Raw genomic sequence first — 26,163 nt, forward strand, 5'->3', positions numbered from 1 at the left:
GTACGTGCGTGTTGTGGAGTCAAGGGTGCGGCACAGATACGTTAGATACAGGACTGAGTAACTCCCCAACAACCTTGATTTTTTCGTATCGACAGCCGAACGGTACAGCTAAGACATATCCGACTTAGCCTCACATGAGTCGGTCTCTACGGGCCGATGGGTGGCCTGACATACAACGAAGTCGAGAACGTCTTATGCCCACCAAAAGCTCAAAGTCTCAAGGTTGTCTATTCAAGACTTTCGTGTTTCGTCATCAAATATACAGCGATGTGGCAATCAACAACTCTACCTTGGCTGTATGCCATCTACGCTTCTATCGGCAACAGCAAAGGCATAACAGCAGATTACGGTTCTTGTCATGATGCCGTACGTTGAAGAAAAATGTCAAGCAAACAGTAGCTATGGTCTAACACATGCAGTGCATCCTCCTTTCTGAAACACTCTCGGTCGAGATAACCGACACTAAAGTGTCCGATGTCGGACATGCTCCTATCGTTGCTAATCAGACCTCCGTGAGATCTCTCTTTTGGGCACAGCAACAGCAGTCCGCTCAACCAGCGTGTCTCGTCCATATCCATTCTGCCGAAGATATCGCAGCAGTCGTATCCGTCTCACGCACAAGTGGTTGCCCTTTCGCTGTTCGCGGAGGGGGTCACTCGGATATCCAGGGTGCGAGCAATATTGATAGGGGCATCACGGTCAACATGGCGGGTTTGAGCGATGTCATATTAGATGAGAGCGAAGGATTAGTCAAGGTCGGCGCTGGCGCGACATGGGGAGATGTGTACAAGGAACTTGAGAAAGTTAACAAGACCGTCGTGGGTGGCCGACTCACTGGAGTTGGTGTTGGTGGATTGCTGCTAGGTGGTGGGCTGAGCCACTTCTCAGGCATGCACGGCTGGGCATGTGACAATGTTCGTAACTACGAGGTAAGGAACTAGAAGCTAAAAAGCGAGCACAGACTGATAGTACATCAGGTGGTTCTTGCCAATGGCAGTCTCGCAAGTGCTTCCGAGTCATCAAACGCGGACCTCTATCGCGCTATGCGCGGTGGAGGAAATAGCTTTGGCGTCGTCACTCGGTTTGATCTTGACGTATTCCAGCAGGGACCAATGTGGGGAGGGTTGCATGTCTGGCCATTGCTGCCATCAGTGACTTCGGCTCTCACTCGCGGCTTTGTCAAATTCGCACACGATGCCCCCTCCGACCCACATGTATCACTATTTGCTGGCCTAGGCTACAAGCAAGGCAACTTTGCTTGGGCCGCGGGGCAGTATGACGCGCTAGGAAGGGTTGAACCTCCGATCTTCACCCAGTTCAAAGACAATGTAGAGGCGTATGGTACAGCAAAGATTATGAGCACGGCGAGAGTGACTTCGGTGTTGGATCTTGCAGATGAGCTCAATCAATCGGAACCCGCCGGTATGCGGAGCCGGTTCACAACAGCAACCTTTTCCGCCGATGTAGGGCTGTTAGCACTTATGGTGCACATATTCGTAGAGCAAGTACAGAAGGCGCTAGACAATGGGTTACAAGATGACCAGGGGTTTGCACCGATGCTGGGCATCCAGCCACTAACGCAGAATATCTTAAAAGCCCAAATGACACGCGGAGGGAATGTCATGGGCCTTCATGACGACCAAGCGCCTTTGGTTGGTGAGTCCTCCCATACATCCTTCTTCAGACGAAGCTAACCACTATACTTCATAGTCTGTTCCTTTGGATGGGAATGGTCTCGCGAATCTGATGACACAACTGTCATCGCTGGTATTAAAGCTGTGCTTGAGCAGTCTGTTTCGGCTGCTAAGGAGAGAGGCTTGTTTCATCCCTTCAAGTACATGAACTATGCCGCGAAAGATCAAAATCCTATTCGAAGCTATGGGAAAGAGAACATTGAGTTTCTGAAGCGGGTTCGAGAAGCATATGATTCTGATGGAGTCTTCACTACATTGACGCCTGGAGGGCACAAGATCAACTAAGGTACCAGGGATATGTAGTGCCAGTCTCCTCTTCAAGAAAGGCAGAACGGAAAGCCCTACACGAATGGCTTCCCTCAAGATGATATTCCATGTTGTCTGTAAGACACTAAATCTTGCTGCGGACCCATAGATTCAATATGGTGTGTGTAGGAGAGAATGGAAGAGCTGGAAACGAAGTAACAAGACCATGCCTGACGCAGTCGTCCACGAAGCCCACACTAAGCAAAGTCAGGGCGAAGAAGGTCCATAGGTACCCGACGACACGCCATCGCCAACTCCGCCAGCCAAGCTGCTCTCGAGCGACGGAGATAGCAAGGTCTTCTAACAACATAATTATCGGCATGATCGCAAAGAAAGCCAGCGTTTTCGTGAAATTCTCGGATCGAATGGCCATCTTTGCGGCTGCCCAATGGTAGATCCCAGAGATGGCAAAAGCGATGTGGTACTGGATCTGACGACTCGCCCATGATCCTTTAGGAGCGCATGCGACGTGTCTCGCAACATAGCGGCTCGGAGTCTTCAATGCTCTTCGGAAATTCTGGTGCCATGTGCGGTTCCAGAAATTGTTCAGAGTGTAGCACATGGCCCATGCCCCTTTGAGTGGGTGTACCTCTTCGATGACATTCCAGAAAAGGCCAGATGTGACGCCGAACAGACAGATGACATGATATACAATGTCCATTGGCGGAATAGTTGACGCCCACCAGCACCCAGTAGCTAGGATCTGCGGAACAAAGTGCAGGTCGAGTATACTTGTTCTTCCGCTATCCGTCAACCATAGAAGAAGCGCGCCTGCAATGTCATGAATGACGTATTGCTGGAGAATTCTTCGCAGTGATAGGATCAAGAAAGATGACTGAGATGATCCTGCTGGAGGGGCTGGTGGGAGATGCGCAGTACCCCAGCTCCAGCCAATTCCTCGAGTGGAATAGGCATTACTGAAACACCACCGAACCTTCTGTAGCGATGAAAGCGAGTGGTATACTGGAATGGCCTTCTCTCCATTGCTTTTCTTTCGGATGCGTATATGCTCCACGTACGGATCTTCTAGAACGAGCAAGTTGAAATTCGTCAAACTGACGTAGAGAACTACATAGTGGTATCATTAGTAACTAGGACTGACAGGGGTTGATCATGCATTCTAACCTGTACCAAATGTGTAGTCCTTCGCTACATCAGTTCCGGCGGGAACAAATGACACGATGGCGAAACAAAAAACCAGAAATGGAAGCAACAGGAGCCATCGGAGCTGCCGCTGTATGCGAGAGCCGGATAATAGGAGAAATGGAGTTGAGAGCCAGATAAGACCCACAAAATCTGCGCGTTCTAGAGTCATTGGCCGGAATATAGTATTAGACGAGTTTTCGTAGGGGAGGCAAAGTTGAGCTGTTAATATCTGACTCGAGTGAATGCTTCTGGTGATCATGACATACCCACTTATGTACTGGGGATGAAGACTACAGACCTTCCCATCAGCGTTAGACCAGCGAGCTTGTTACATTGTACTCAGCCCGCTTGTGTGGGACCAAAGCACGCAAATATTCACTGCATTAGCGTGCCAGTAGTTCCCTGGCCCCTGCATCCACCTGGGTAGTCTTACATGCAGCATGCATTGCATTGCTGCAGCAGTGAATCCTTCTCGGACGCAGACACTACGGGGGATGCTGTATCAACGACCAACCGAGCTGTAACCTTATCGAAGCAATATATCCCAACTTTAGACTTCTTTTCTATCCCCATCTTGCTTCTCCGCACCGGACATCCCAAGAACTTGCAGATATGACACTTTTGAGTTCTACACTCACGAATATGGACATACCCATAACTTTGGTGTCTGTGTTTGTGGTTTCCATCCTCTATTTCTGCTATGTTACTGTGTATCGTCTCTTCTTGAGCCCGATATCACACTTTCCCGGGCCGAAACTCGCGGCATGGACTTATTGGTACGAGTTCTGGTACGACGTCGTTGCCGAACCCGAGTATACGTTCAAGATAGGCCGACTCCACAAGGAATATGGTACGTGTTTGCTCTTGTTTGAACCCTGACGTATCGAACTGACTGGTGTGAAGGTCCTATTGTCCGCATCAACCCGGACGAGATACATATTGCTGATCCTGACTTCTACGACACGGTTTATGCTGGTAGTGGACGCAAGCGTGACAAGTGGGATTGGATAACCTGGTCCTTTGGCGTTGATGAGAGCCTGATCGGCACACTCAAGCACGATGAGCACCGCGTACGCAGGGCTTCTCTTTCCCCTTATTTCTCCAAGCAAAGTGTGCGAGCACTGCAACCGCTGGTCGACCGCAATATGAGCATCTTGCTAGAACGTCTACGCCAGTTTGCCGATTCTGGTTTACCCCTTAAGCTGGATGATGCTTACGCAGCACTAACCAATGGTGGGGCATCTTCTTGATTTTGAGAGATCGTTCACTGATTTGAATCTTCTGGTGCAGACATCGTCGAGGACTACGCCTTTGGGAGAAGCGAACATCGTCTAGAGGCCCCAGACTTTGATCCATCATTCCGGGATGCAATGCTGCAGGGCGGGAAAGCTGGACATGTTTTGAAGCACTTCACATGGCTGATGGACTTGCTGAGGAAGCTGCCCGACTCACTGCTGCTCAAGCTGAGTCCAGCAATGGGCGCGTACTCTCAGCTTCAGACTAGCGTAAAGCGTCAGGTCGCCGAAATCCAGCACGCACACCAGACGCACTCCTACGACAAGACACGCCGCACCATCTTTCATGAGATTCTCAATAGTAAGCTTTCCGACTACGAAAAGTCGACAGATCGTCTCTGGCAAGAGGGTGAGGTCGTTGTCGCGGCAGGAACCATTACCACTGCCTGGGCGCTGGGCGTTTCAACGTACTTTGTGCTCGCCACTCCAGAAATTCTGCGCAAGCTCAAGGCCGAGCTGGAAGCCGCCATTCCCGATCCTTCGCAGCCACTCAACCTTATCGCACTTGAATCCTTGCCCTTCCTTACTGGTGTGGTTCAAGAAGGCGTGCGTCTAAGTCATGCCATCTCGCATCGCTTGCATCGCATCTGCCCTGACGAGACTCTCGTTTACCAGGACGCTGCAAACCAGCGCGAATGGCACATCCCGCCTGGAACACCTCTTAGTATGACCAGTAACCTGGTCCACCACGACGAGCGCGTCTTTCCAAATTCGCACGACTTCCAGCCCGAACGCTGGCTTGATAACCCCCGCCTCGATCGCTATCTAGTATCATTCGGCAAGGGTGGTAGAGCTTGTCTCGGCATCAATCTTGCCTATGCAGAGCTGTACCTCACGCTGGCTGCGCTGTTCAGGGTGTATGGTACCGAGGAGGTCAAGGGCAAGGACGACGTTGGGAAACTGCAGTTGTTCGAGACCAGTGCTGCTGACCTTGTGATTACAAGTGACACTGTTGTCCCTGTTATGCCTGAAGACTCCAAGGGATTGAGAGTAAAAGTATATTAGGATGTGAACTCGCGGTACTGGTGTGAAGCACGATGTATCGACCCTTGAGATTACTCCCAGTATTGCTTCGTGCACTGCACTTGGTTCAAGATGACTTTTGCATGATGACACGTTTTAAGCATCATCAGCGTAGATGGTGGTTTTGGCTTATTCAGCCCTTCCAAGCTTACCTTGGAATGCAGGTAGCGAAGACGATGACCCAACTTCATGCAACGTAAAGCTCGGTCACTTCCCACAAGATCAAATCAACCATGTCAACATATATGTCGGACTTATGCGACGACATTACCCTTCGCGTCTGCTTGAGTAGCTTCGTTAGTAACAAACCCCCACTCTCGCCTTGCAGCCAGGTCAAGAGTGGGGAAAAGGCCCGTCTTTGTCGATATCTATACCCATTGGCTAGCACTTACTCAAAGCCACTTCCCCGCAACATAGCGTTGCGCCAGCCTCTTATTTCCTCTTATGTGGTCTGCAATCGTCCGTGGCTCTACACGTTGGGAATGGGATGTCCCTTGTCGACCCCAGATTATGGATCCACAATTACAGATAGTGAAGATAGCATTCGTCTGGTCCAGATAGGGTATCGATCCGGAGGTTCCTAGATCAATTCAGCTGCCCCACTCTCGGGATAGCCATGACAGATTGAGGAGTATAGGGCTGGAAGCGTATGACCATTATAAGACGGCAGACACAAAATGCAGCCTGCTACCGACTGAACCGACAGCTACAGCTGTCGAGACTTTTTCATAGTGTCGCACTCCCTTTCACCATAAGAGACAATGACCGACGAAAGAAAGTCCCTTGAGAAGGGCGATGCATCGTCCACGATCCACACAATCGAGCCTGAACTCGGCATCAGCGAGCCCGTCAATGCTCTCCAAAGATTTGCAAACAAGCTAGATGCCGTCTGTGGTGTCGAAGCCCGCGGTATCGAGCGGATACCAGAAGAATTGCGCGAACGAGCCATGACGTATCGCGACTACATCCATATGTTTACCATGTAAGCTTATCACAATGAACGCTCCACGCCATCACAGCGATTAACTGTGTACTTAGCTGGTTCTCCATGAACTGCACTGCAAATCAGCTTACTTTGGGTGTCCTCGGGCCCGTGAGTTACAATCTAGGTCTCACCGATTCGCTCATGTACGTCCAGCCATCCGTTCGGGTCTCGTCTTGTAACATGAATGCAAACATACAGCTAATACCACCAAAGACTCTGTCTCTTCGGCACAATCTTCGGATCCGTATGCACTGGCTACATATCCACATTTGGGCCGCGCTCCGGTTTGCGCACCTTGAACGTAGCCAAGTACACAATGGGTTGGTGGCCATCAAAACTCTGCGTTATACTCAACCTATGTATCGAGATTGGATATGGACTCATCGATTGCTTGGTGGGCGACCTGCTCTTGTCTGCGGTGAACGGCGGAGGCATGTCTGTCATCGTTGGTATCGTCATCGTTGCGCTCATAACCTGGGTCGTGGTTACTTTTGGCATAAAGTGGTTCTACAAGTTTGAGCAGTACGTCCACTCGTTTCACTTTCTTCTCGCAAGCAATGAGGAGGGGTTTTGCTGACAACGCATAAAGATTTGTTTGGGCGCCCACCGTTCTCGTCCTCTTCATCCTCATCGGCGTTGCGGGCCCGCATTTTGACACCACCCTCGCCTCATCCGGATCCGGCGCGGTCCTCCACGGAAACCGGCTCTCGTACTTCTTCCTCGTCGCGTCTGGTCCCTTGAGTTGGTCATCCGCGTCCGCTGACTACGTTGTTTACTATCCCAAGACAACAAACCGGTGGTTCACATTCGCTGCCACGACCTGCGGTATCACGTGTGGGAAGCTGCTCATCGAGTTCCTGGGTATAGGTCTCGGCTCTGGATTGTTGAAGAATCCTACGTGGCAGGAAGCTTTCGACTCTGATGGCATCGGCGCGCTTGTCGTAGAGGCGTATCGTCCGCTAAATGGCTTCGGAAGTTTCTGCTGCGTGATTCTAGCTGTGTGCATTGCTGCGAACAATATCCCGGGTACGTACGCTGCAGCACTCAACTGGCAACAACTTGGTGCGCCATTTGCAAAGATTCCCAGACCCATCTGGAGTACTTTCTCCTGCATAATCTTTACCATCATCGCTATTGCAGGCCGCGACTCACTCTTCGATATCTTCATCAACTGGCTGAGTTTGATTGGGTACTGGACCATTATCTGGATCACCATGACGGTCCAAGATGAATACATCTTTCGCAAAGGCGTTTTTGACTGGGAAATCTGGAACCGCAAAGATCTGTTGCCACACGGGTTTGCGGCCTTGTTTGCCATGATAGTGGGATGGGTAGGCGCTGTGTTGTGTATGTATCAGACATACTTCACAGGCCCTATTGCGGCGCTAGTTGGGAACGGAGCAGATTTGGGGCTTCCCGTAGCTATGGGACTGACCATTGTGTGCTACCCGCCGGCTAGGTGGCTGGAGCTGAGGTATGTTGGGCGATAGATTAGCGTTAGGGGCGTGCACACCTGCGCCGTGAAGAAAGCGAGAATTGAAGCTTGAGCAATCGCGGGAAGCGAGTCTGAAGCTCTCCGTCGCGTAAATCGAATGATTTTTCGAAGCCGTTGGACACAGCTTTCATTCAGACATCGATGGTGCAATAACACACGAAGTCTTCTCGTCTCGGCATGGCGGCTTATCGATAAGCGTGGTAACGATGTCGTCATCGTCATGTCCTCTCCCTTACCCATATGCCCATCCATTTTCCAAGCCCAAATCCCCTTACGAGGCCGCAATGACAACGCAGTGAGATATCGATGCACCATATCGTGACGGGACGTAGTTTCCGACAATGTGGTTAGAGTTATTCTCCCCGCTCTTGGCAAACGTGGGGCTTCGCAGCTTAGCTTTGCGCATCTTTCGACGATAACGCAGGAACGATAAACAACTTCATCGCTACTCGTAGCTTCAGCTCAACACCTTCCTCATACAAACTGGATGCCAAGAGAGTGATATGCACGATGTCGTGATGTCAGACGCGACATGACGGCTCGTAACCGGCGAGATGGTAGATTAATGGCCGCGGATGTAAGCGGAGGAGTTGAGCGACGGTGAGTGGGATGGTAGGACAGAGTATAAGATCTGATGCCTGTTCGGAGATATCAGCGCACCAGGTCTGTTGACTCTTGATCTTTCGGGCACCATGCGCTTCTCAAACATCGCGGTCGCTACTCTGGGTGCTATCGCGAGTGCGGCACCGACAGCTTCGCAGTTCCAACCACGTCAAGCAACGACTGCCAGTGAGCGACTTGGTCTAACATGGCTTGGCGGTAACAGTAGTTTGCCCAAAGTTCTGTACGTATTGCGGACGAACGTGGTGTACACACCTAACGCAATCTAGTGTCCTATTCACCGGAGGCACCATTGCAGGAGGCTCAATATACGGTGCTCTGGACGACACACAATACGGCCAGCTCAGTCAAACAGGAGAGGACATTATTGCCCGCAATCCCTACCTTCTCAACAACACCCAACTGGCCGTCTCGAACTGGACCACAGAAGACGACGGCTCAACAGGAACAAATGACGCTCTAGTCATGAACATGACGCGTTTCGCCTACGATGCACTCTGCTCAGAAGACAGCGACATTGTCGGTGCAGTATACACCCACGGCACCAACTCTCTCGAAGAAACAGCCTTCCTCATGGACTCGCTCGTAAACTGCGGAAAGCCCATTGTCGGTACCGGAAGCATGCGTCCATTCACCCATCTCTCCTGGGACGGAGAAGCCAACTTCTTCGACGCTGTGATGCTAGCTGCAAGCCCTGAGTCGCAGAACCGAGGTCTAATGGTGGCTTTCAACGCGCGCATCATACCGGGATATTGGGTCACGAAGCTGCATTCGACGAACCCGGATGCTTTTGGTCCTACGTCTGGTGGGGATCTGGGCATGTTTATCAACAGTCTGCCCATCTTCTTCAATACGCCGAGCCAGCCGTTGTACAAGTACTACTTCGATATCGGCACCGTGTCTTCTCATCCTACGTACCCTGCGCTTCCAAAGGTCGACATCCTCTACGCAGCCCGCGAGTTCGATGGCAAATTAGTGTTGGACGCGCAAGCCAATGGCGCTGAAGGTGTTGTTATTGCGGGTACTGGTAACGGCGGCGTGCCAAGTGGCCAGGAAGAGATTACTGAAGCGTTGGACAGCGGGCTTCAGATCGTTGTGGGAACTCGCAGTCCGCATGGACCGTCTAGTCCGGCTCGGACACCTACGTTCGCGAAGTCAGGATTTGTGCATCCTATTCAAGCGAGGATCATGCTCCAGCTGGCTATTGCGAGCGGAATGAATATGAATCAGACGATTGATGTGTTTGAGGGTGGTTTCAGAAAGGCTATTGGACAGCCTTGGGATCCAAGCAGCTAAAGATGAGATATGTAACTAATGACCCACACTCATGAAGATAGAACTCTAAATGCCGTATCATATTAATGTCTCTCTTAAAACTCCGGATACCTTGACAAAACCCTTTTGTCTCGATGTATGATGTTCCCCTCTCGCTCTAGCAATTCCCGTCATCTTAAGCTGGTCGATCCTGTTCCCACCACCTCTCTCCATTTGCGCCTTTTACATCCAAACCGGGATGTACGTGATAAAGGTTGTACTCATTTCCGATATCACTCAGCCCATCTCCCGCCTCATTGATCAACATGCCCGGACCTGGTCGAGCCATGAAGTAGCAGTACCGATGGATGTCCTGTGAGTTGTCCATCCAAGGCATCACATCGTCTAGAAATGATTTGACTTCATCGTCAGTGCCATCAGCGCGGAATTCGGTTATCCAAATAGGAAGGCCGTTGGCGAATTTGCGGGCGTCATTGATATGGTCTTTGAAGTTTTGGGCATCGCGGGCCCGTCCGTACCTGGGAATCTGATCGTCAGCCTCATGATACGGTATCCGGTGAGTTGTTAAGACACGTTGAGCGTAGCGTGTGATGACGAGGGGGCTTACCAGTGGAGGTTGATGAAATCGACGGTACATCCGTCGCACGTCTCCAAGAACTTCTTGAGCCAGCCGAGACCCTGAGTGTCGGATGGCGCGGCGTTTGTGACGCCTGGTGAGCCGAGGTAGATTTTGCTGTTGAAGGTTGAGAGGGGTTGCATGTGTTTCTTCCAGCCGGCGACGGCGGTGGCGACGTCGATACAGGAGCCGCCTGCATCAGGACTGATCAATCATTAGTATCGCGACCACCGTCAGTGTACCAAGACTTTGGCCAATATAAGGAAGTCCGTTCACTCACATGCAATTATCCGGTTCATTGAATCCCAAAAACCACGTCGCCATCTCTTGTTGTCCCCAGTTCAATCTCGCCTGCGCCTCCGCGTTGTCTTTCCACTTGCTTGTATGATCGTCCCTCAAACTGTGCAGCATGGGTACATATCGGAACCACGCATCAGAAGGGGGGCTCGAGGAATCCCAGTTGTAGCGCCAGGTTACGTGGTCGTGGTGGTCATATTGGAAGTACTGGGCGTATTTGACGTAGTTGTAGGCGATGCCGCGACGTTCGTGGGCGGGCTTCTGGTCGAGCGGATCATGCTTTGTGCTGGATCCTGTGGAAGTGGTGTTGGAATTATCTGGAAGGGGGTTGGCGATAACGAGGGCTGAGAGGAGGAGGAAGAGTGGAAAGAGTAGGGAACGATTCATGGTGATCTGAGGTCTTGCTGGTGGGAGGGAACTGTTGAGAGTGGTTGGAGATGTAGAGTAAACGGTCATGGAAGAAGATGTGAAGATGGATTTGAGGTAGTGAGTGAGTGGATCCGGTCAAGGGGGCTGCTAAGAGAAGAGGGTGTAGTGAGAGTAGAAGCGTGATCAATTACCGCCGTGAGGCTAGTGTTGATTAGTTCTTGATACAAGTGAGAGTTGTGCAAACGCTTGAATGAGTTGCTAGATCGTACTCCAGGTGAGGACTCGAAATGACTGCTTCCAGTTGAGCAAGTCATGCTCAAGAATAGATAGTGAATAAGAGTAGCGATCAGTAGACCGTCAAAGGGCGAGATATAGTACCAAAGATAAGATGAGGCGTTTGTCGTAAATTGCAAAATGACCATATAGATTGCATCCACAAACAAAACCCTTCTTGGATTTCTTGACCGACTTTGACGAACACTCTCACTGTAGGCGGTTAGTGAGGAAGCCATTCACTTCAAACGTAAATAAACCGCACATGCAATTTCATTATGTCGTTCAAAACTTCCAAGCATTGGTATACACATAAGTATTTGATACACGGCTCCTGTGCGGGCCCTACATCTTGCCGCCAGTGAGCTCTTCGGCCACCTTCTTGACGCGCTCCTTGGCAAGGCCAACACCTTCGCCTCCCCTGAGCTTGTTGAGCATGTCGCCCACACCCTCGGGTAGGGGTCCATGCCACGGGCTGAGACCCTCTTTGCCCTCCGCGCGTGGGCCCATGATGCCCTTGTGGTCCCAGCCTACAGGCGCATCTTCGGTACCAAAAGCCGCCTCTATGGCCTCGTCCAATTGCTGCTCGTCTACGATGAACTCGCGCGCGTTGGTGTATAGATCGTGGAGGCGAGATGCGCGGACTTCTTGTATCTTGGCTACTCGGCGATCATAGGCTTTTTTGCGGGCTTGGGTGATGTCTGGCCGGGGAGGAAGGCTGTCGGTGAGGAAGTCGCGAATGCCCTTGGCTACGGATGTCTCAGTCAAGATGTCGACTTCGCGACGCGGGGCCGTGGCCAGCTCTCGCCTCTTTGCGCCAATGGCCTGGATCTTGGCCAGGTACTGTGCTTCTGATGTGACCTTGCGCTCGTGCAGCTCCTTGACACCCTCCTTCAAGTTCTCTCTCCTCTTTTCCGCCAGTCGCTGCTTGTATAACCGGTAGTCGGCATCCCGGCTGTATGGTCCTGGAACCTTGACCTCCTTGGGTTCCTTTGTGCTCCTGCCAATGAAGATGTCCGACTCCTTTGGGTGCTTGTTCCTCGTCTTGAAGATGTCTCGGGGAATTGGCAGATGGCCCTTTACCGTGGGCTTGGCCGGGTAGGTGGGCTGCAGCGGCTTCGGAACCTCGATGTAGTTTGGGGATTGCGGACCGAGGGCGAGGGATGTGGGTGTGGAGGAGAAGGACCGCACACATAGACTGCTACTCCAGCCATTGGCGACAGGTATCCTTGGCGGCATTGCAGCGGTGTTGCCTCTTGCACTGGAATGCGGAGGTGCTGCGGTGGTGTCGTCGCGCTTCGAAATTGTCGGTGCCAAGGCTCTTATGCCCCACTCATTTTGTTGGGCCCGTGCTCAGGAAAAAGTTCGAGCTGGGATTCGGCCAACTTATACCCTTCACTCTTCCCCCAACTCGACAAATTCCAGGAAGCAGTCGCAATGGGTGTCCAGAAGAAAGAAAAGGTCCGCAAGGAGCGCGAGGGCAAGACGGGCGATGGCATGGGCAATGTCAAGGTCAAGGGCACCAACTTCTACCGGTATGTTCTTGCGCCTTCTTTTCTTTGCGCCAGCAAACTTCTTCCAGTACACCTTCACTAACAGCTTTCCAGCGATGCGAAGAAGGTCAAGGTTCTCAAGCGCCTCACAGACGGCAAGGCTCAGCGCAACGCCAAGGGAGACATCACCAAGGCTGCTGTCTACCAGAACCGCGATGCGCCAGTCGCCCGTGTCGAGCCCAACAGGAAGTGGTTCAACAACACGCGAGTAATATCGCAAGATGCCTTGGACAGCTTCCGCTCGGCCGTACAGGCGCAAGCCTCCGACCCTACCACCTTCCTGATGAAGCGCAACAAGCTCCCCATGAGCTTGATCGAGACACCAGGCCAGATCCCCGGCCTGAAGCAGCATGCTGCCAAGATTGCCGTCGGCAGTCAGCCTTTCTCAGAGACCTTTGGCCCCAAAGCTCAGCGGAAACGACCGAAGCTTGATTTCAGCTCTATTGAGGATCTTGCTGGTCGCACAGGAAGCATGCACGAGACATACGTGGAGCGCCTCGAGCAGGCCAAGCTGTTGTCGGGCACGTCTGGCGAGGCAGAGACCAACGAGTCTTTCAACGACAACCCCAACGGCGAGCTTACATCCGCGCGCGAGTTCATCTTCATGAAGGGTACTTCGAAGCGTATCTGGAACGAGCTGTACAAGGTAAGACCTAAGCCATGTTTCCATCGAGCCACGTCTAATCAATTCTTCAGGTCATCGACTCGTCCGATGTTATTCTACACGTTCTAGACGCCCGTGATCCTGATGGAACCCGTTGCCGCTCCGTCGAAAAGTACATTCGTACTGAGGCACCTCACAAACATCTGGTCTTCGTCCTCAACAAGGTCGATCTTGTTCCTTCCAAGGTTGCTGTAAGTTCACTTCCCCTACATACTCCACTCCTCCACCATCCACACACCCTCCTTAAGTCAAGGACCTACTCCTATTCCATGAATACGGTTCTGTTACAAGTTGGGAAGATCAAAAGTGGCTCGCTGTCCCAAAATCGTCTTGATTGCGGGTCGATCGCAACCGTCTTGGTTGCCGATCAATAGAGTCACGCGTGATTTGTTTGAGTTGAGGACCGTCTCTGCACTCGCAGGCCCCTTCATGGCGGTACTCTTAGTAATATTTCGCACATTCCATCATCGATGCACATTATCATGTCAAGTTGATGGTCAAGCACTGACACTTGACAGGCCGCCTGGGTACGCCACCTTAGCAAGGAGTTCCCCACACTTGCTTTCCACGCCTCCATCAATAACAGCTTCGGTAAAGGTTCCTTGATCGCCCTTCTCCGACAGTTCAGCTCTCTCCACAGCGATCGTAAACAAGTCTCTGTGGGCATGGTCGGTTATCCCAACACTGGTAAATCGTCCATCATCAACACTCTGCGGAAAAAGAAGGTGTGCGTTGTTGCGCCCATTGCGGGTGAGACCAAGGTCTGGCAATACATCACTTTGATGAAGCGCATTTACATGATCGACTGTCCTGGTATCGTCCCACCGAACCAGAACGATACCGATCAGGACCTCCTACTCCGCGGTAGTGTTCGTGTTGAGAACGTCGAGTACCCAGCACAGTACATTGAAGAAGTTTTGAAGCGGGTACAACCGCGTCATCTCCAGCGAACGTACGACATCAAGGCATCCGACTACAATGACGATGCCGTCGCGTTTTTGGAGCTACTGTGCAGGAAGAGTGGCCGTCTGCTCAAGGGCGGTGAAGCCGACATTGACGGTGCTGCTAAGATGGTTCTGAACGACTGGATAAGAGGAAAGCTTCCATGGTTCACTCCACCACCGTACAAGGAGGGTGACGATGTGAGCGGACCCATCAACCCCAAGCGTGAAGGCCTGATGGGTGAGATGAGCAAGAAGAGGAAGCGTGGTGGTGAGAGCGAGGCTGCTGGAAGCGTGGCTGCGAAGACAGACGCCACCGGTGCGACGCAAGACGAAAGCGACGACGATGACGATGACTTTAGCGGCTTCAGCGATGAAGATGGCGTGGAGATGGATGATGATGATGAAGAGGAGTCCGACGATGAGGAAGGCGGTGAAGCTGAGGATGATGAGGAAAGTGAAGACGATGCACAGGTCGAGGAAGAGCTTGCCGCGATAACGCAAGCGCTGGCTAAGGCGAAGAAGCGGCAAAAGACCACGTAAGGTCAAAAGGATTAGTTAGTTTATGATTCAAATGATACCCCGATATTACGATGTCTCACAATTATTGTATTGGTTTTGAAGTTTGGTGTTCTATTCTCTTGTGCTGCAGCGGAGTCGGCTCGGAGGGTCGCTCCTTCCACACCTTCGAGACGCATGCCCAGATGCGGAGGATACCCCACTTGTGTCAGCGCAGCGTTCTTCAACCCTGGTCACTTCTTTCTCTTCGGGCCTGATTATCTCTGCCTCTTCGAACCCGACCACCTATGCATCTTCAAACTTCATCACCTATGCCATTTCCAGGCCTGATCACCTGTGCTATCTCCAGGCCCCATCATGTAAACCCAGCCCTGAAGTATACCCACGATGCCGGATGACACCGAGGCTGCATTTGTTATACCTCACCAACTATGCTTCTGGTGCGATCGGGTCCTGACGGAACTGCGACCTTTTTTCTCAACGACGCTCAAACACGACCGCCTCATTGAGCACTACCCAAGCATGCAAATGTTCATCAACAGCGTCCTCCAACAACCGCAATGTCAGCTCTGCGCCATGTTTGTAGAATCCTTGGTTGAACGGTGCGGACTCGAGACAGGAGTTGAGGAAGCGTTGGATAAGCTAAGGGAATATCGTGGGAAGGAGGCTGATCGCCCGCTTCTTACGGCGATGGAGAATTTGGGGTGGGTACCGAGGGGTTGTGAGATGGCTCATTGTTTGGCGCTTAAGTATTATACTGATGGAAGGACGTTGGAGACGGTTGCGTGTGTGAGGTTGTTGCATTTTAAGGGGGATACGAGTGTCTCGTCGGCGAGCACGACGAATGTGGAGTGATGTTTGGGAATTGTTCGACACTCGTTCGCTCTCATTCGACTCGACCAGTCTTGTCCCGTCTACATTTGTTTTGATATGTACGGAGGAGCACAGCCTTCCGAGGCTTTTCCGCAATGGTTTCTCGCCCGTGCCACAGAGATGCATGTCCGTATGCGGAATAGACCCCGCTTCTGTCAGCCCAGCCTTCCCTCGGCCTGATCACTTCTGTCTTGTACAACGTTTAATCTACTCATCTCTACTTTCTCCGATCTGATCACGACGTCATCTCGATACTCGACATGTCAGCTGCCATCGAAAAGCCAGCTATGCCTTACTGGCTATGCCAATATTGTGAGGTTGTCACTAGGCAACTAACAGCGATTATTAAGAAAGGCGTCAAGCATGACTTCATGGTCGATCACTACCCAAATCTACAAGCTCTCATTGATGGTATACTGGAACGACGATGTCATCTTTGCGCAGTCTTTATCGGAGGTATTGCTGCACTCCATGGCCTAAGGACAATCGAAAGAGTTCTGGAGAAGTTAGATGAGTATCACGATAAGGCTACCCGCCCTCTCCTTATGAACGTGTCGGTAACTTTTGGCCATGACCTCAATCGCGGTGATCCTACCTGCCTTGGACTTAATAAATGGAACCCCATAGCCGAACCAGTCAGTATTTTGAAGCTGAGACACAATAAACGAGGTACAGGCAAGAGATATATATTACCAGATTTGCTATCAGCCTTCACGGGATCGGATCAAAGTTTTGCATTAATTAAGAGGTGGCTACGGATATGCTCAACGGAACACCCTGAGTGCTGCATAAATTCAATGCAATTCAAACCAACAAGACTGTTGGATCTTGGAACGCGAGACGCAGATGAGATCAGGTTGGTTGCTGGGAGCACCACTGGGCATGCGCCATATGCAGCACTGAGCTATTGTTGGGGGACTGTACCCCAGCTAAAACTCTCATCAAAGAATCATTCAGAATTCGAGAGGAGAATTCCATTTGAGTCTCTGTCCAGGGTTGCGCAAGATGCTACTACAGTCTGTCGCGCTATGTCCGTGCGTTACCTGTGGATAGATGCGATATGTATCATGCAAGGGTCTGACGGGGATTTTCACCAGGAAGCGGCACGCATGGAGGGTGTTTATGCTAGTGCACTGTTTACAATCTGTGCCGGAGCATCTGCAGATACCACGCAGCCATTTCTGGGCCATCGTGATCCGCTATGGTGGACTCAGTGCCATCTCATCGATGAAAAAGGAGAATCTCTAGGGTACATGTGTGCCAACTACTGCGATCGCGACAACGACGTTCCTGGCAAGTTCGACCTCGACTCTCGAGGCTGGTGCTTCCAAGAACTGTTTCTGTCGCCGAGATCAATCTACTTTGGACCCAAGGGTGTCCATTGGATATGCCGCGAGGGAACCGTATGTGATCGCTATCCAGGCTTCGAAAGATTGGGTGGAATCAAAAACCACTGGACTCTTGATCGGGATTCTCCCAAGCAACTGTACAAGAGAGTAGTATCGTTGGGCCACGACATCTCTGAGCCTGAGACGAACCTCGAACTGTGTACGGTTTGGAAGGATATCAGGGCTAATTATTCTTTAAAGCAATTGTCGTACCAGTCTGATAAGTTGCTCGCACTGGCCGGAGTTGCTTCCATTCTTCAGAGAAAATTCAACGCGAGAGCGTCATTCGGATTATGGTTGGAGGTCTTCCATCAAGAGCTCCTGTGGATCGTCAATCCTACCACCTCAGGAAACAAAGGGACACGACGACTTGACATCGCTCCTTCATGGTCATGGGCGAACTTGGACAATTGTGAAATCCGAAGTCTTGTGGGTTATGATCCAGATACGGGGCATCGACTGCTCAACTTTAATCTGGCAACTATCATCTCTTTGCCCTCTGTTACCGATTTCGCGATCCCCTTACAAGAATCTGGCTACGAATACAATATATCCATACGACTCGTAGGTCGCATAACAGCGTGTGTCCTGCGTAAAAGGGAATTGTATCCGAAAGACTACCCATCACGCCCTACGCAGCTGGAGTGTAACTATTATGCAGACACAGTTCTGGAGGCGAAAGACCTCTATTGTTTTCTTGTAAAGAGGGTATTTAGAGTGGTTGTAGAGTCTGCGAGCGGGGAAACCCCCAACAGGGGACAGATAGAAGACAAATGCCTAGTCTTGACACCAGTTTCGGGGTCGGATCATCGTTTTCGAAGGGTCGGCGTTTATTATGAGCGATCATCTTGGTACCGGTACGACGGTGGTGCACTTTCAATTCACCCATGTATGTTTCATGGGGAGCAGGAAGAGCAAGAGATCGAGATCATCTGAAAGGCGCACAACGACAACAAAGGCAATAAGCCGCGATATCACCGCCATTCAGAACTAGTCTACGCCAACTCAAGCTCGATAAGAGAGTCAAGACTATGCGGATGGCGCCAAACACCCGTCATCTTCAAGCCTGCCCCTTCGTACATCTGTTGGTGCTCCTCTTCCGTTCGGTGTCGAGCTCCAAGACTGGCCATAAGCTCCCAGTCGAGACAAGCTATCACACGTTAGTCGCATATCATATCGTTGCGTCAGAAGACCTACTCTGCGCCCAGTGCGCGCCTTGATTGGGGACTACAAAGTCGTTCACAAGGACCTTGGAATAGCCTTTCTTCATGGCTGGCACGATGGCCTTGAGAATCTCGGTATTCACCTCATCATTCCAGTCTTGGATGATCGAATGCAGATAATATGCCCGCGCACCCTTCACAGGTTGCTCGGTCAGGAAGTCGTGTGCCATCGCCTCCGCACCAGGACCGAGTTTCGCAAGCTCAACTATCTCCGGTCTATCTTGCAGAACCAGTGTACCTGGTATCTGGCCTTCGAACGCCTCCCTCAGACCTTCAACGTCGTGTCCGGAACCGCCACCGATATCGACGAGAAACGGTACATCCTTCTCGGCACCGCTGATCAGCCGATCCTCGACAGGATAGTAATCCTTGGAGAACCACCGCGGCCGGCCCTTGCTCCAAGAGTCCATCATACTAGCGAAGCGACGTCCTACTTCAGGGTTCTGCTGGAAGAATTCAAAGTAATGGGTCCCTTTGCAGTTGTAGGCATGCTGGAACGGCGCATCGAGACTAGAGTCGGGGCATTTCCAGTCACGCTGATCAAAGTACGACTTCATGGATTGATGCGCCGGCGCAAAGTTCTCTGCGATATATAGTATTGAGTCTTGATACGATTGTTCGGCGAATGCGGAAGAAGTGGGAGTGTTTGCAAAGGTACCGGGACCAGTCTCGCGCACTGTGCCCATAGCAGCGAGATGTCGAAGCATGCGTCCAACGATAATCGGGTCAACATTCTTTTCGCACTTCTTCGCGATGTCTCCAACAGTAGCACCAGATTCCGGGACGTCTTTCATGGCCTGAAACAGCTTCACTTCCGCGCCCATCCAAAGTGTGCTCAAATGTGCGGGTTGCGCCCATAACAATTGCAGCATGTTCTCAGATGGATTGCTGACTTCCGCGATGAGCCCCCTACACGCGTCCAGCAACCCTTCTCTCGCGCCAGGACTCCCATTCTTGAAGTCATCGCTGAGTTGCGCAATGTTGTCGAGGAGAGAAAGAGCAGCCTTGCTCGGAGTGGAATCGGCCGCCATGATAGAGTTTAGAAAACGATTGCGATGATTGGGAGATGGAGAACGCCAGTCCTCGATCCTGATCAAGGCACAAGTCGTCTGCCCCTCGTCGGCCCAGTCTTTGCCGAACGGCAGCGGCAGCCGAAACCGGTGGCGATTGGTCACGGCCGAGGTCCAGAACCCTAAATCCTTGACATTACCACGTTGCGCCCACATCGTAAACCCCCTTGCTATCAGCCACTCCACCAGCTAGTCATCATTGGCCCCGTCGTGTGACAAAGGAATTGCCTCTTCGCAATTAGATCGGTTGGAAATGTCGCATCAGGAAGACCCCGAAGCACGAAGCCCTCCACCAAACGCGGCGCACAATTCTGCATTCGACTCTGGAATTGACGCCGGCTCTTCTTCAGAATTTGACCAGGAGAACAACGCGCACCATGCACTTGAAGCTCAAGATGACACTAGCGAATATTCAACCGATGAAGGGTGAGCTGGGCTGAATAATGAACAAACATCCTGTTGACGTTGTGCAGCTACGCCGATTCGGACGCATCTTCTTTTCTCTCTTCCATCTTATCGGAAGTCAGACGCGGCGTGGAAATAGAAGGTCGCTTGTATCCATCATACGGCAAACACGACTATGGCATGCCAATAGACGAAAAAGAATTGGATCGCAACGACCTCCAACACCACAAATACACTCTCCTACTCAAAGATCGATTATATGTTGCACCCATTTCGGAAGACACCCTTGCCGATGCAAACAGCCGGGTCCTGGATCTAGGAACCGGTACCGGGATATGGGCCATGGACATGGCGGACAAGTATCCCAACACGGAAGTCATCGGCGTAGACATCGCGGCTACACAACCACCATTCGTTCCACCAAACTGCGTTTTCGAGATTGATGATGTGGAAGAAGACTGGCCGTATAGACCGAACCACTTTGATTTCGTCCATGGCCGCGATCTCATGACTGCTGTGCGCGACTGGCCCCGTCTGATAAGTCAAGCATACGCGCACCTCAAACCAGGTGGCTGGATCCAACTAGCTAGCACAATCCCTGGCGCCCTGTCCGACGACAACACCATACCGCCCAACAGCGGCTACGTAGAATCAGGACGTCTTTATTTCGAAATCGCAGAGAAAATGGGCGCGCCACTCGATGCACCACGGTCCTGGGCCGCGCAAATGAAAGACGCAGGCTTCACCAACGTGCAAGATGAGGTATATAAGTTACCCATGGGCCCTTGGCCGCGGTCAAAAAGGTTGCGTACGATTGGAAAGTTGGAGCAGATTATGATATTAGAAGGAGGCTTTGAAGCGTACATGCTGCGGGGTTACACGCAGGTACTAGGAGGGAATGCTGATGACTTGCAGATTATTCTTGCGCTCGCGAAGAGGGAGGTTAGGGATCCGAGTATACATACTTATGTGCAGTTTCATATTACGTATGGGCAGAAACCGATGTAGGAGAAATAAGTTCAAAAAGAACGTATAAAGTTCAGTTTCTTATCAATGCAGACAAAGTACATTGATATCAAATATTCAAGGCTTTCCAGAAAGTTAGGAGGGGTCTCCACTTCTTGCATTGCTTGCACTAGCATAACATCCATATCTTGATCATTTTCGTCTTCGTCGAGCTTTTCGATGTCATCATCACTCTCCATCCTGTCTTCGAGGTAATTGCTAGCAGCTGCTAGTTGAAGTTGAACGGTTGATACGCAGGTCATGCCTGCCAGACGCACACTATACTACGTAGATATCTGACCGGACGTGAGTGGCACGTACTACTGCCTTGGAACGTCGAGTGAGGGGCACCATCCGAGGGCAGCCAGATATGGCGACCATAGTGAGGAATTGTTATCAGCGCGCACAAGAAGGCGAAAGATTGGCGCGCATGGAAGTCGTATCGAGGAAACAAGTTAAGACAGAAAAAGTGTGTACTTCTGGACTGTTGCTGGAAGGAAGCGATGCGGAGCCGACACACCAAGACGGGAGCGCGACAAGCTCATCATTAGCGCCATTAGTCGCTGTCGCGCCTTATCGTGCACGCGTCATTCGTGCTTGAGCCTCATCGAACGACTCCCGAAGGCAATTCGTGAACGAGCTCCTCACTTCCCAGCTCAGGCACCATCTTCACCTCGCCGAGTTCGTGATGGCCGTACTTTGCTGGCAACTCGTGAACGGAGGTACCTGTCAGCTCTGGAGCTGAATGCAGCGCGTCTCGACCAATCTTCTCGTCTGGCTCATCCAGCGCTGTGTTTTGCCTTCGCGTTCGCCTCGACTTCAGCACGAAGAACCACGTGCATGCTATACACAATAGTATTGCCGTTACGCAGCCGACGACAATGCCGGCGATCGCACCACCCGACAAGCCCCCTCGGGCGGCTACTGCATCACGATCCTTGTTCGAGATGGTTATGATGTTTGGCTCTAGGTTGTCCCACTTGGCAGCGCTGACGTTGAAGATACCAGATTCGAAATCGACGCCGATGTACGCTTCTTGCAAGAATGCTCTACCGATCGCGTACTGACTCTCGTTATCTGCTCTTCGGATCGGAAAATAGTTCGTTGCGTTTGCGAAGATGGGGTACCCTATCTGCAAATCGAAAGCTTCATATGGAATCTGGATCAACGTGGTGTTGCCACCCGTCACGGCATCAGCACCGATGGTGAAAATCAAGGTCGGCTTGAGTTCACGAAGGCGATCCCTGGCCTGATCCGTGAGGACGTATCTGCCGGTCCCATCGTGGTACTCCAAGCCGAAAGCGGACTCGAAGCGATCGCAGACGGACTTTGGAAGCCAAATTTCTGGAATCGACGAGTCGATCGGAGCAAGTATTCGTTCATTGTTGACCATTGAGAGGGTACCATTGAGTGTATTGGTCACTACAATGTCCTGAAGCCCGACCGTGAGAGCTTTGGCCATGTCGACGATATTAATATTGATTTTGAGAGGTTCGGAAGACCGCGAAAGGTCGTAACCTCCAAGGACTAGGCTTGCGGGTACCTTTCTTCCGCGGTATTGGGCACCAGCCTGATATCCGTACGATAGACTTGGTATGTGACCCTCGTCTTTGAGAGCTGATATCAGCGATGGCGAATTGATCGTCTCTGAGAAATTTAATAGCAATGGCAACAGCCCCATTTGGCCGACCCAGAAGCCAGGCAAGGCAAATGCGGTGATTGCCAGTTTTTCCATCGTGAAGCCATCAACCCCAACACTATCGAATCCGGAAAGGCCATTCCCATTGATTCCATAGTTCCTCCCTAAGCCGAGTTCATAAAGGCCGATAGCTTTCCAGGTCGATGACATGTTCGCCTGAAACCCGGGACTATGACGTTGTTGGAAAGGAGACGCTCCACGAGAGCCGCCACCAGAGATGTCAACAATCAATCTGGATTGATTGGCTTGATTGATTCGAATCAATCTGCTCATTCAATCAAGCCAATGTCGAGATTTTTTTGCATCAATCAAGCCAATCTGAAGATTTTTGTAGATCTTTTACTTAGCTAGGCTAGCTAATTACCTATTTAGGAAGGTAGCTTCTATCAATCCTATCAATTCAATCTACTTATTTTGAAAGAGCTATCAATTCAATTCAATCTGGGGTGCTCAGATTGATTGGCTTGATTGTTGACAAGTCTGGCCGCCACAGGAAGCTGAGGCACCTTGCAATCTGATGCACTCTTCGGCAACTGGAAGCCAGACATTCTGAGCTTGAATTGCTGGTAATACCGCGAAAGTTTGTGCTGGTGTTCCTACTTCAACGAGGAATCTACTTTAGTCAGCATAAACCTGGGGTGATTCTGAAGCCTATAGGGGGGTGTACATTGACCAGCTTCCATCGTTACCGAGCCAGCCTCCAGATGCAGCCAGCGACAGCGCTTTTGCCATGTTGTCAAGATATCTCGGCTGATCTCGAGTATGCTGTCTTACGTGTGTAAGAGATCGAAGGTAATTCCGGAAAGATGGTTTCCCACATGCATTGGGGTGCTCGTACTTGATCCCCACAACGCTGTTGTGGCTGACTGTTTGTTCCTACAACTAAAAATGTAAGAAGATGGTTGGTGGGCCTTGCAGGGCTCTACACCGTTTACACTGCCGAGCAATCAAATTTATTGTATGTTTCCGAATCGAGACAATGGGGCTGAATCTGACCAACCACGACAAGAGTGCCGAGACTACGATTGGGGGCCGTTCGTGAGGCTGGGGAATGTTGGACTCCAGGCCCGTTCCTGAGACCGCGGTATGAAAAGCACCACAATTGATCTGCCGCTTGCAATGCTCACTTTACTTCCGTCTGAATCATCGCCGTTCGCTTAACGCAAAATCTACCTCCACTGCAATCTTGCGCTCTCAATCTTGTGGTGGCCTTTGAGTAGCATGTACATACAGTACCCAATGAGGGTGACTATGCTTGCTGCTGTTCTCTTCACAGGTAACTTTCGGACCAGTAGAATATGCTCTAGGCTCAATGGACTCATGTGATGCAGATCTCAGTCTTGCCGCAAAGATTGCTCGCTTCGCGCCTTCAGCATCAGATTGTACTGGAATCAACACGATCGTCTACACCTCGACTGATACATCAGTCACTGTTGGAGACATCACACGTACTTCGTTGGTACCATTCACAGTGACGGGGTTCTCAACCACTGTCACTGTTCACGTTACCCCATTGCGCAACGGGACAATATTGACTAGTACCGAAAGTCGGGATGTCACGACCAGTGCATCTTTCGAGAAGAGAGCGACAAGTAACGTTGCAGCATCCTTCACGTACGTGCTTGAAAGATAAACCAGGAGCTTACTAATTTACCTCAGAATGTCCCTTTACCGGAACAACTCTCTGGTCATAACGCCAACACCTACGAAGCCACCCACATTCTGCTTGACGTTGACCTCAGCCATCACGGTAACTAATATCGTGACATTACCTGGGGAAACGGGAGTCACTATCACTCTCACTAGTACCATGCTTACTGCTTCAACACTGTTCATTACCGATTATCCCGACCCGGCCATCTTTGAGCCTACTGAAACGAGCACTGTGAATGCCATCCCTACCAGGCCGACAGAGCCAGGAATTACAGATGCTCCCATTGGAGAACCAAGCATCCCCGCATTACCTCAGGATACTTCCCCTGGTCTACCTGAACCTACAGCTAGCGATCCAGTGCAAAGATCATCCAGAGGTCCTGGGCTGCCTCCCGGTGCACTGCCTACCTCGCCAGCTAAACCTCCGACTACCAAAACGACCTCGATCCCAGGGGAGATTCGAACCACGACTCTGCCAGGTATCGGCCCTGTTGTTATAGATCCATCACATTCAGTCATCTTCGTTAGCGGCGTGATAAGCGCGATTACCCCGGGACAACAGACAACTATCAACGACATTCCGATCTCATTCGACACTTCCGCTACATTCTTCGTCATAGATGGTACTCGGACAGTTGGTATCCCTCCATCAACTCCAGCGCCTCGACCAGCGCCAGTGGTAGTCGGTGGCACTACCATCGACATTGGCCATATCGCTACCGGTCTCGACCCAGACGAGGTCACTACCGTCAACGGTGTTCCCATCTCGCTGGACAATTCGGCTTCCAACGTGGTCATTGGAGGAACCAAGACTATACCGCTGCTTGGAGTGACGCAAATGCCTATCGCATCCATGGTGGTCGTGGGCGAGACGACTTTGGATTTAGGCGAGCTCGCTTCAGAACTTGAGCAGGGCGAGGTAACCGTTATTGGCACCATGACAATCTCACGCGACAATTCAGTCATCATCGCTGGTACTACGACTATATCGCTCCCTTCATCACCGAGCGATGTTGTGCTTGGAGGCATGACCATCACCGTGGGGGCGCTTCCTTCTGGATACTCTTTCATTCCCGCTACCGCTGGAGGAGGCCTGCTGCTCCCGAATGGTCAGACACTGATGCCCGGTGCTATGACGACGATTAGTGGCGTTGAGATCTCACTCACTCTAGCAGAGACGCCTGTCGTTGTAGTTGAGGGCTCAATATCCATCACTTCGATCAGCACTGTGGGCAGCACCTCTGGAGGCTTCAATAACGGTGGTACTCTCGGAATTGGACAACCGACAAGTACTTCCACCGGTGACTTGAACCAGTTCACTGGTGGTGCTGTCGCGGGTACGAGAGAATTTCGCAATATGTTATGGATATTAACTATTGTGAGTATGTCATTTGGCGTTGCTTGCTCGTGCATCTAGTCGCAAGCACTTTGCCTATACTTGATCACGATGCTTCCTCGGCTACAGCACTCTTATGTCGTTACCAAGATACATAATGAAGGTTTCAACCATCTCTAACGCTGCATTCAAGGTAGTTACGGTGACCTTCATGGTCTGGGATGAGGATCATGTACGCTCCCGTGTTACGCAGACGAGGGGAAGATCCCGCATGTGGGCGGAACCACATCATCCGGGTGGCTGGCTCAATGCATCTCGACGTCTCTTATGAAAACATGATTTTAAGATGAGGAGCAGAAACTGGAGCTACGACTAGGGCTATAGGAAGGACTGTCGGATTATGTCTGCTGAGGTGTTCAGCCTGGTAACGTTCACTGCA

At 51.2% G+C, this 26,163-nt stretch overlaps 10 protein-coding genes across 10 annotated transcripts; 6 read left to right on the forward strand and 4 right to left on the reverse strand.

Moving 5' to 3' along the window:
• Positions 1-361: 361 nt before the first annotated feature.
• J4E82_008407 (uncharacterized protein) lies at positions 362-1,979 on the forward strand (the record flags this gene model as incomplete). Its single annotated transcript, XM_051734640.1, has 4 exons — positions 362-366; positions 518-929; positions 978-1,656; positions 1,711-1,979. The coding sequence occupies 4 exons, from the start codon at positions 362-364 to the stop codon at positions 1,977-1,979; spliced, it is 1,365 nt and encodes a 454-aa protein (XP_051585603.1).
• A 1,809-nt stretch (positions 1,980-3,788) lies between these two features.
• On the forward strand, positions 3,789-5,446 carry J4E82_008408 (uncharacterized protein; the record flags this gene model as incomplete). Its single annotated transcript, XM_051734641.1, has 3 exons — positions 3,789-3,996; positions 4,050-4,379; positions 4,437-5,446. 3 exons carry the CDS (start codon positions 3,789-3,791, stop codon positions 5,444-5,446), a joined length of 1,548 nt encoding a protein of 515 aa, XP_051585604.1.
• Positions 5,447-6,225: 779 nt separating this feature from the next.
• On the forward strand, positions 6,226-9,861 carry J4E82_008409 (uncharacterized protein; the record flags this gene model as incomplete). The annotated part of the gene is made up of 6 exons (XM_051734642.1): positions 6,226-6,446; positions 6,503-6,592; positions 6,663-6,971; positions 7,039-7,796; positions 8,608-8,788; positions 8,835-9,861. The coding sequence occupies 6 exons, from the start codon at positions 6,226-6,228 to the stop codon at positions 9,859-9,861; spliced, it is 2,586 nt and encodes an 861-aa protein (XP_051585605.1).
• A 154-nt stretch (positions 9,862-10,015) lies between these two features.
• On the reverse strand, positions 10,016-11,140 carry J4E82_008410 (uncharacterized protein; the record flags this gene model as incomplete). Its single annotated transcript, XM_051734643.1, has 3 exons — positions 10,016-10,358; positions 10,448-10,660; positions 10,737-11,140. 3 exons carry the CDS (start codon positions 11,138-11,140, stop codon positions 10,016-10,018), a joined length of 960 nt encoding a protein of 319 aa, XP_051585606.1.
• Positions 11,141-11,740: 600 nt separating this feature from the next.
• Positions 11,741-12,634, reverse strand: J4E82_008411 (uncharacterized protein; the record flags this gene model as incomplete). Its single annotated transcript, XM_051734644.1, has 1 exon — positions 11,741-12,634. The coding sequence occupies one exon, from the start codon at positions 12,632-12,634 to the stop codon at positions 11,741-11,743; it is 894 nt and encodes a 297-aa protein (XP_051585607.1).
• Positions 12,635-12,832: 198 nt separating this feature from the next.
• Positions 12,833-15,096, forward strand: NOG2 (GTPase required for pre-60S ribosomal subunit nuclear export and maturation; the record flags this gene model as incomplete). Its single annotated transcript, XM_051734645.1, has 4 exons — positions 12,833-12,930; positions 13,003-13,594; positions 13,645-13,803; positions 14,131-15,096. The coding sequence occupies 4 exons, from the start codon at positions 12,833-12,835 to the stop codon at positions 15,094-15,096; spliced, it is 1,815 nt and encodes a 604-aa protein (XP_051585608.1).
• Positions 15,097-18,504: 3,408 nt separating this feature from the next.
• On the reverse strand, positions 18,505-19,587 carry J4E82_008413 (uncharacterized protein; the record flags this gene model as incomplete). The annotated part of the gene is made up of 1 exon (XM_051734646.1): positions 18,505-19,587. The coding sequence occupies one exon, from the start codon at positions 19,585-19,587 to the stop codon at positions 18,505-18,507; it is 1,083 nt and encodes a 360-aa protein (XP_051585609.1).
• Positions 19,588-20,003: 416 nt separating this feature from the next.
• J4E82_008414 (uncharacterized protein) lies at positions 20,004-21,039 on the forward strand (the record flags this gene model as incomplete). Its single annotated transcript, XM_051734647.1, has 2 exons — positions 20,004-20,052; positions 20,171-21,039. The coding sequence occupies 2 exons, from the start codon at positions 20,004-20,006 to the stop codon at positions 21,037-21,039; spliced, it is 918 nt and encodes a 305-aa protein (XP_051585610.1).
• Positions 21,040-21,640: 601 nt separating this feature from the next.
• On the reverse strand, positions 21,641-22,717 carry J4E82_008415 (uncharacterized protein; the record flags this gene model as incomplete). The annotated part of the gene is made up of 2 exons (XM_051734648.1): positions 21,641-22,625; positions 22,710-22,717. The coding sequence occupies 2 exons, from the start codon at positions 22,715-22,717 to the stop codon at positions 21,641-21,643; spliced, it is 993 nt and encodes a 330-aa protein (XP_051585611.1).
• A 1,828-nt stretch (positions 22,718-24,545) lies between these two features.
• On the forward strand, positions 24,546-25,805 carry J4E82_008416 (uncharacterized protein; the record flags this gene model as incomplete). The annotated part of the gene is made up of 1 exon (XM_051734649.1): positions 24,546-25,805. The coding sequence occupies one exon, from the start codon at positions 24,546-24,548 to the stop codon at positions 25,803-25,805; it is 1,260 nt and encodes a 419-aa protein (XP_051585612.1).
• Between the last annotated feature and the right edge of the window lie 358 nt (positions 25,806-26,163).

This window comes from Alternaria postmessia (assembly GCF_024291825.1).
Source record: "Alternaria postmessia strain BMP 2775 chromosome Unknown scaffold_67, whole genome shotgun sequence".
Lineage (NCBI taxonomy): Eukaryota > Fungi > Ascomycota > Dothideomycetes > Pleosporales > Pleosporaceae > Alternaria > Alternaria postmessia.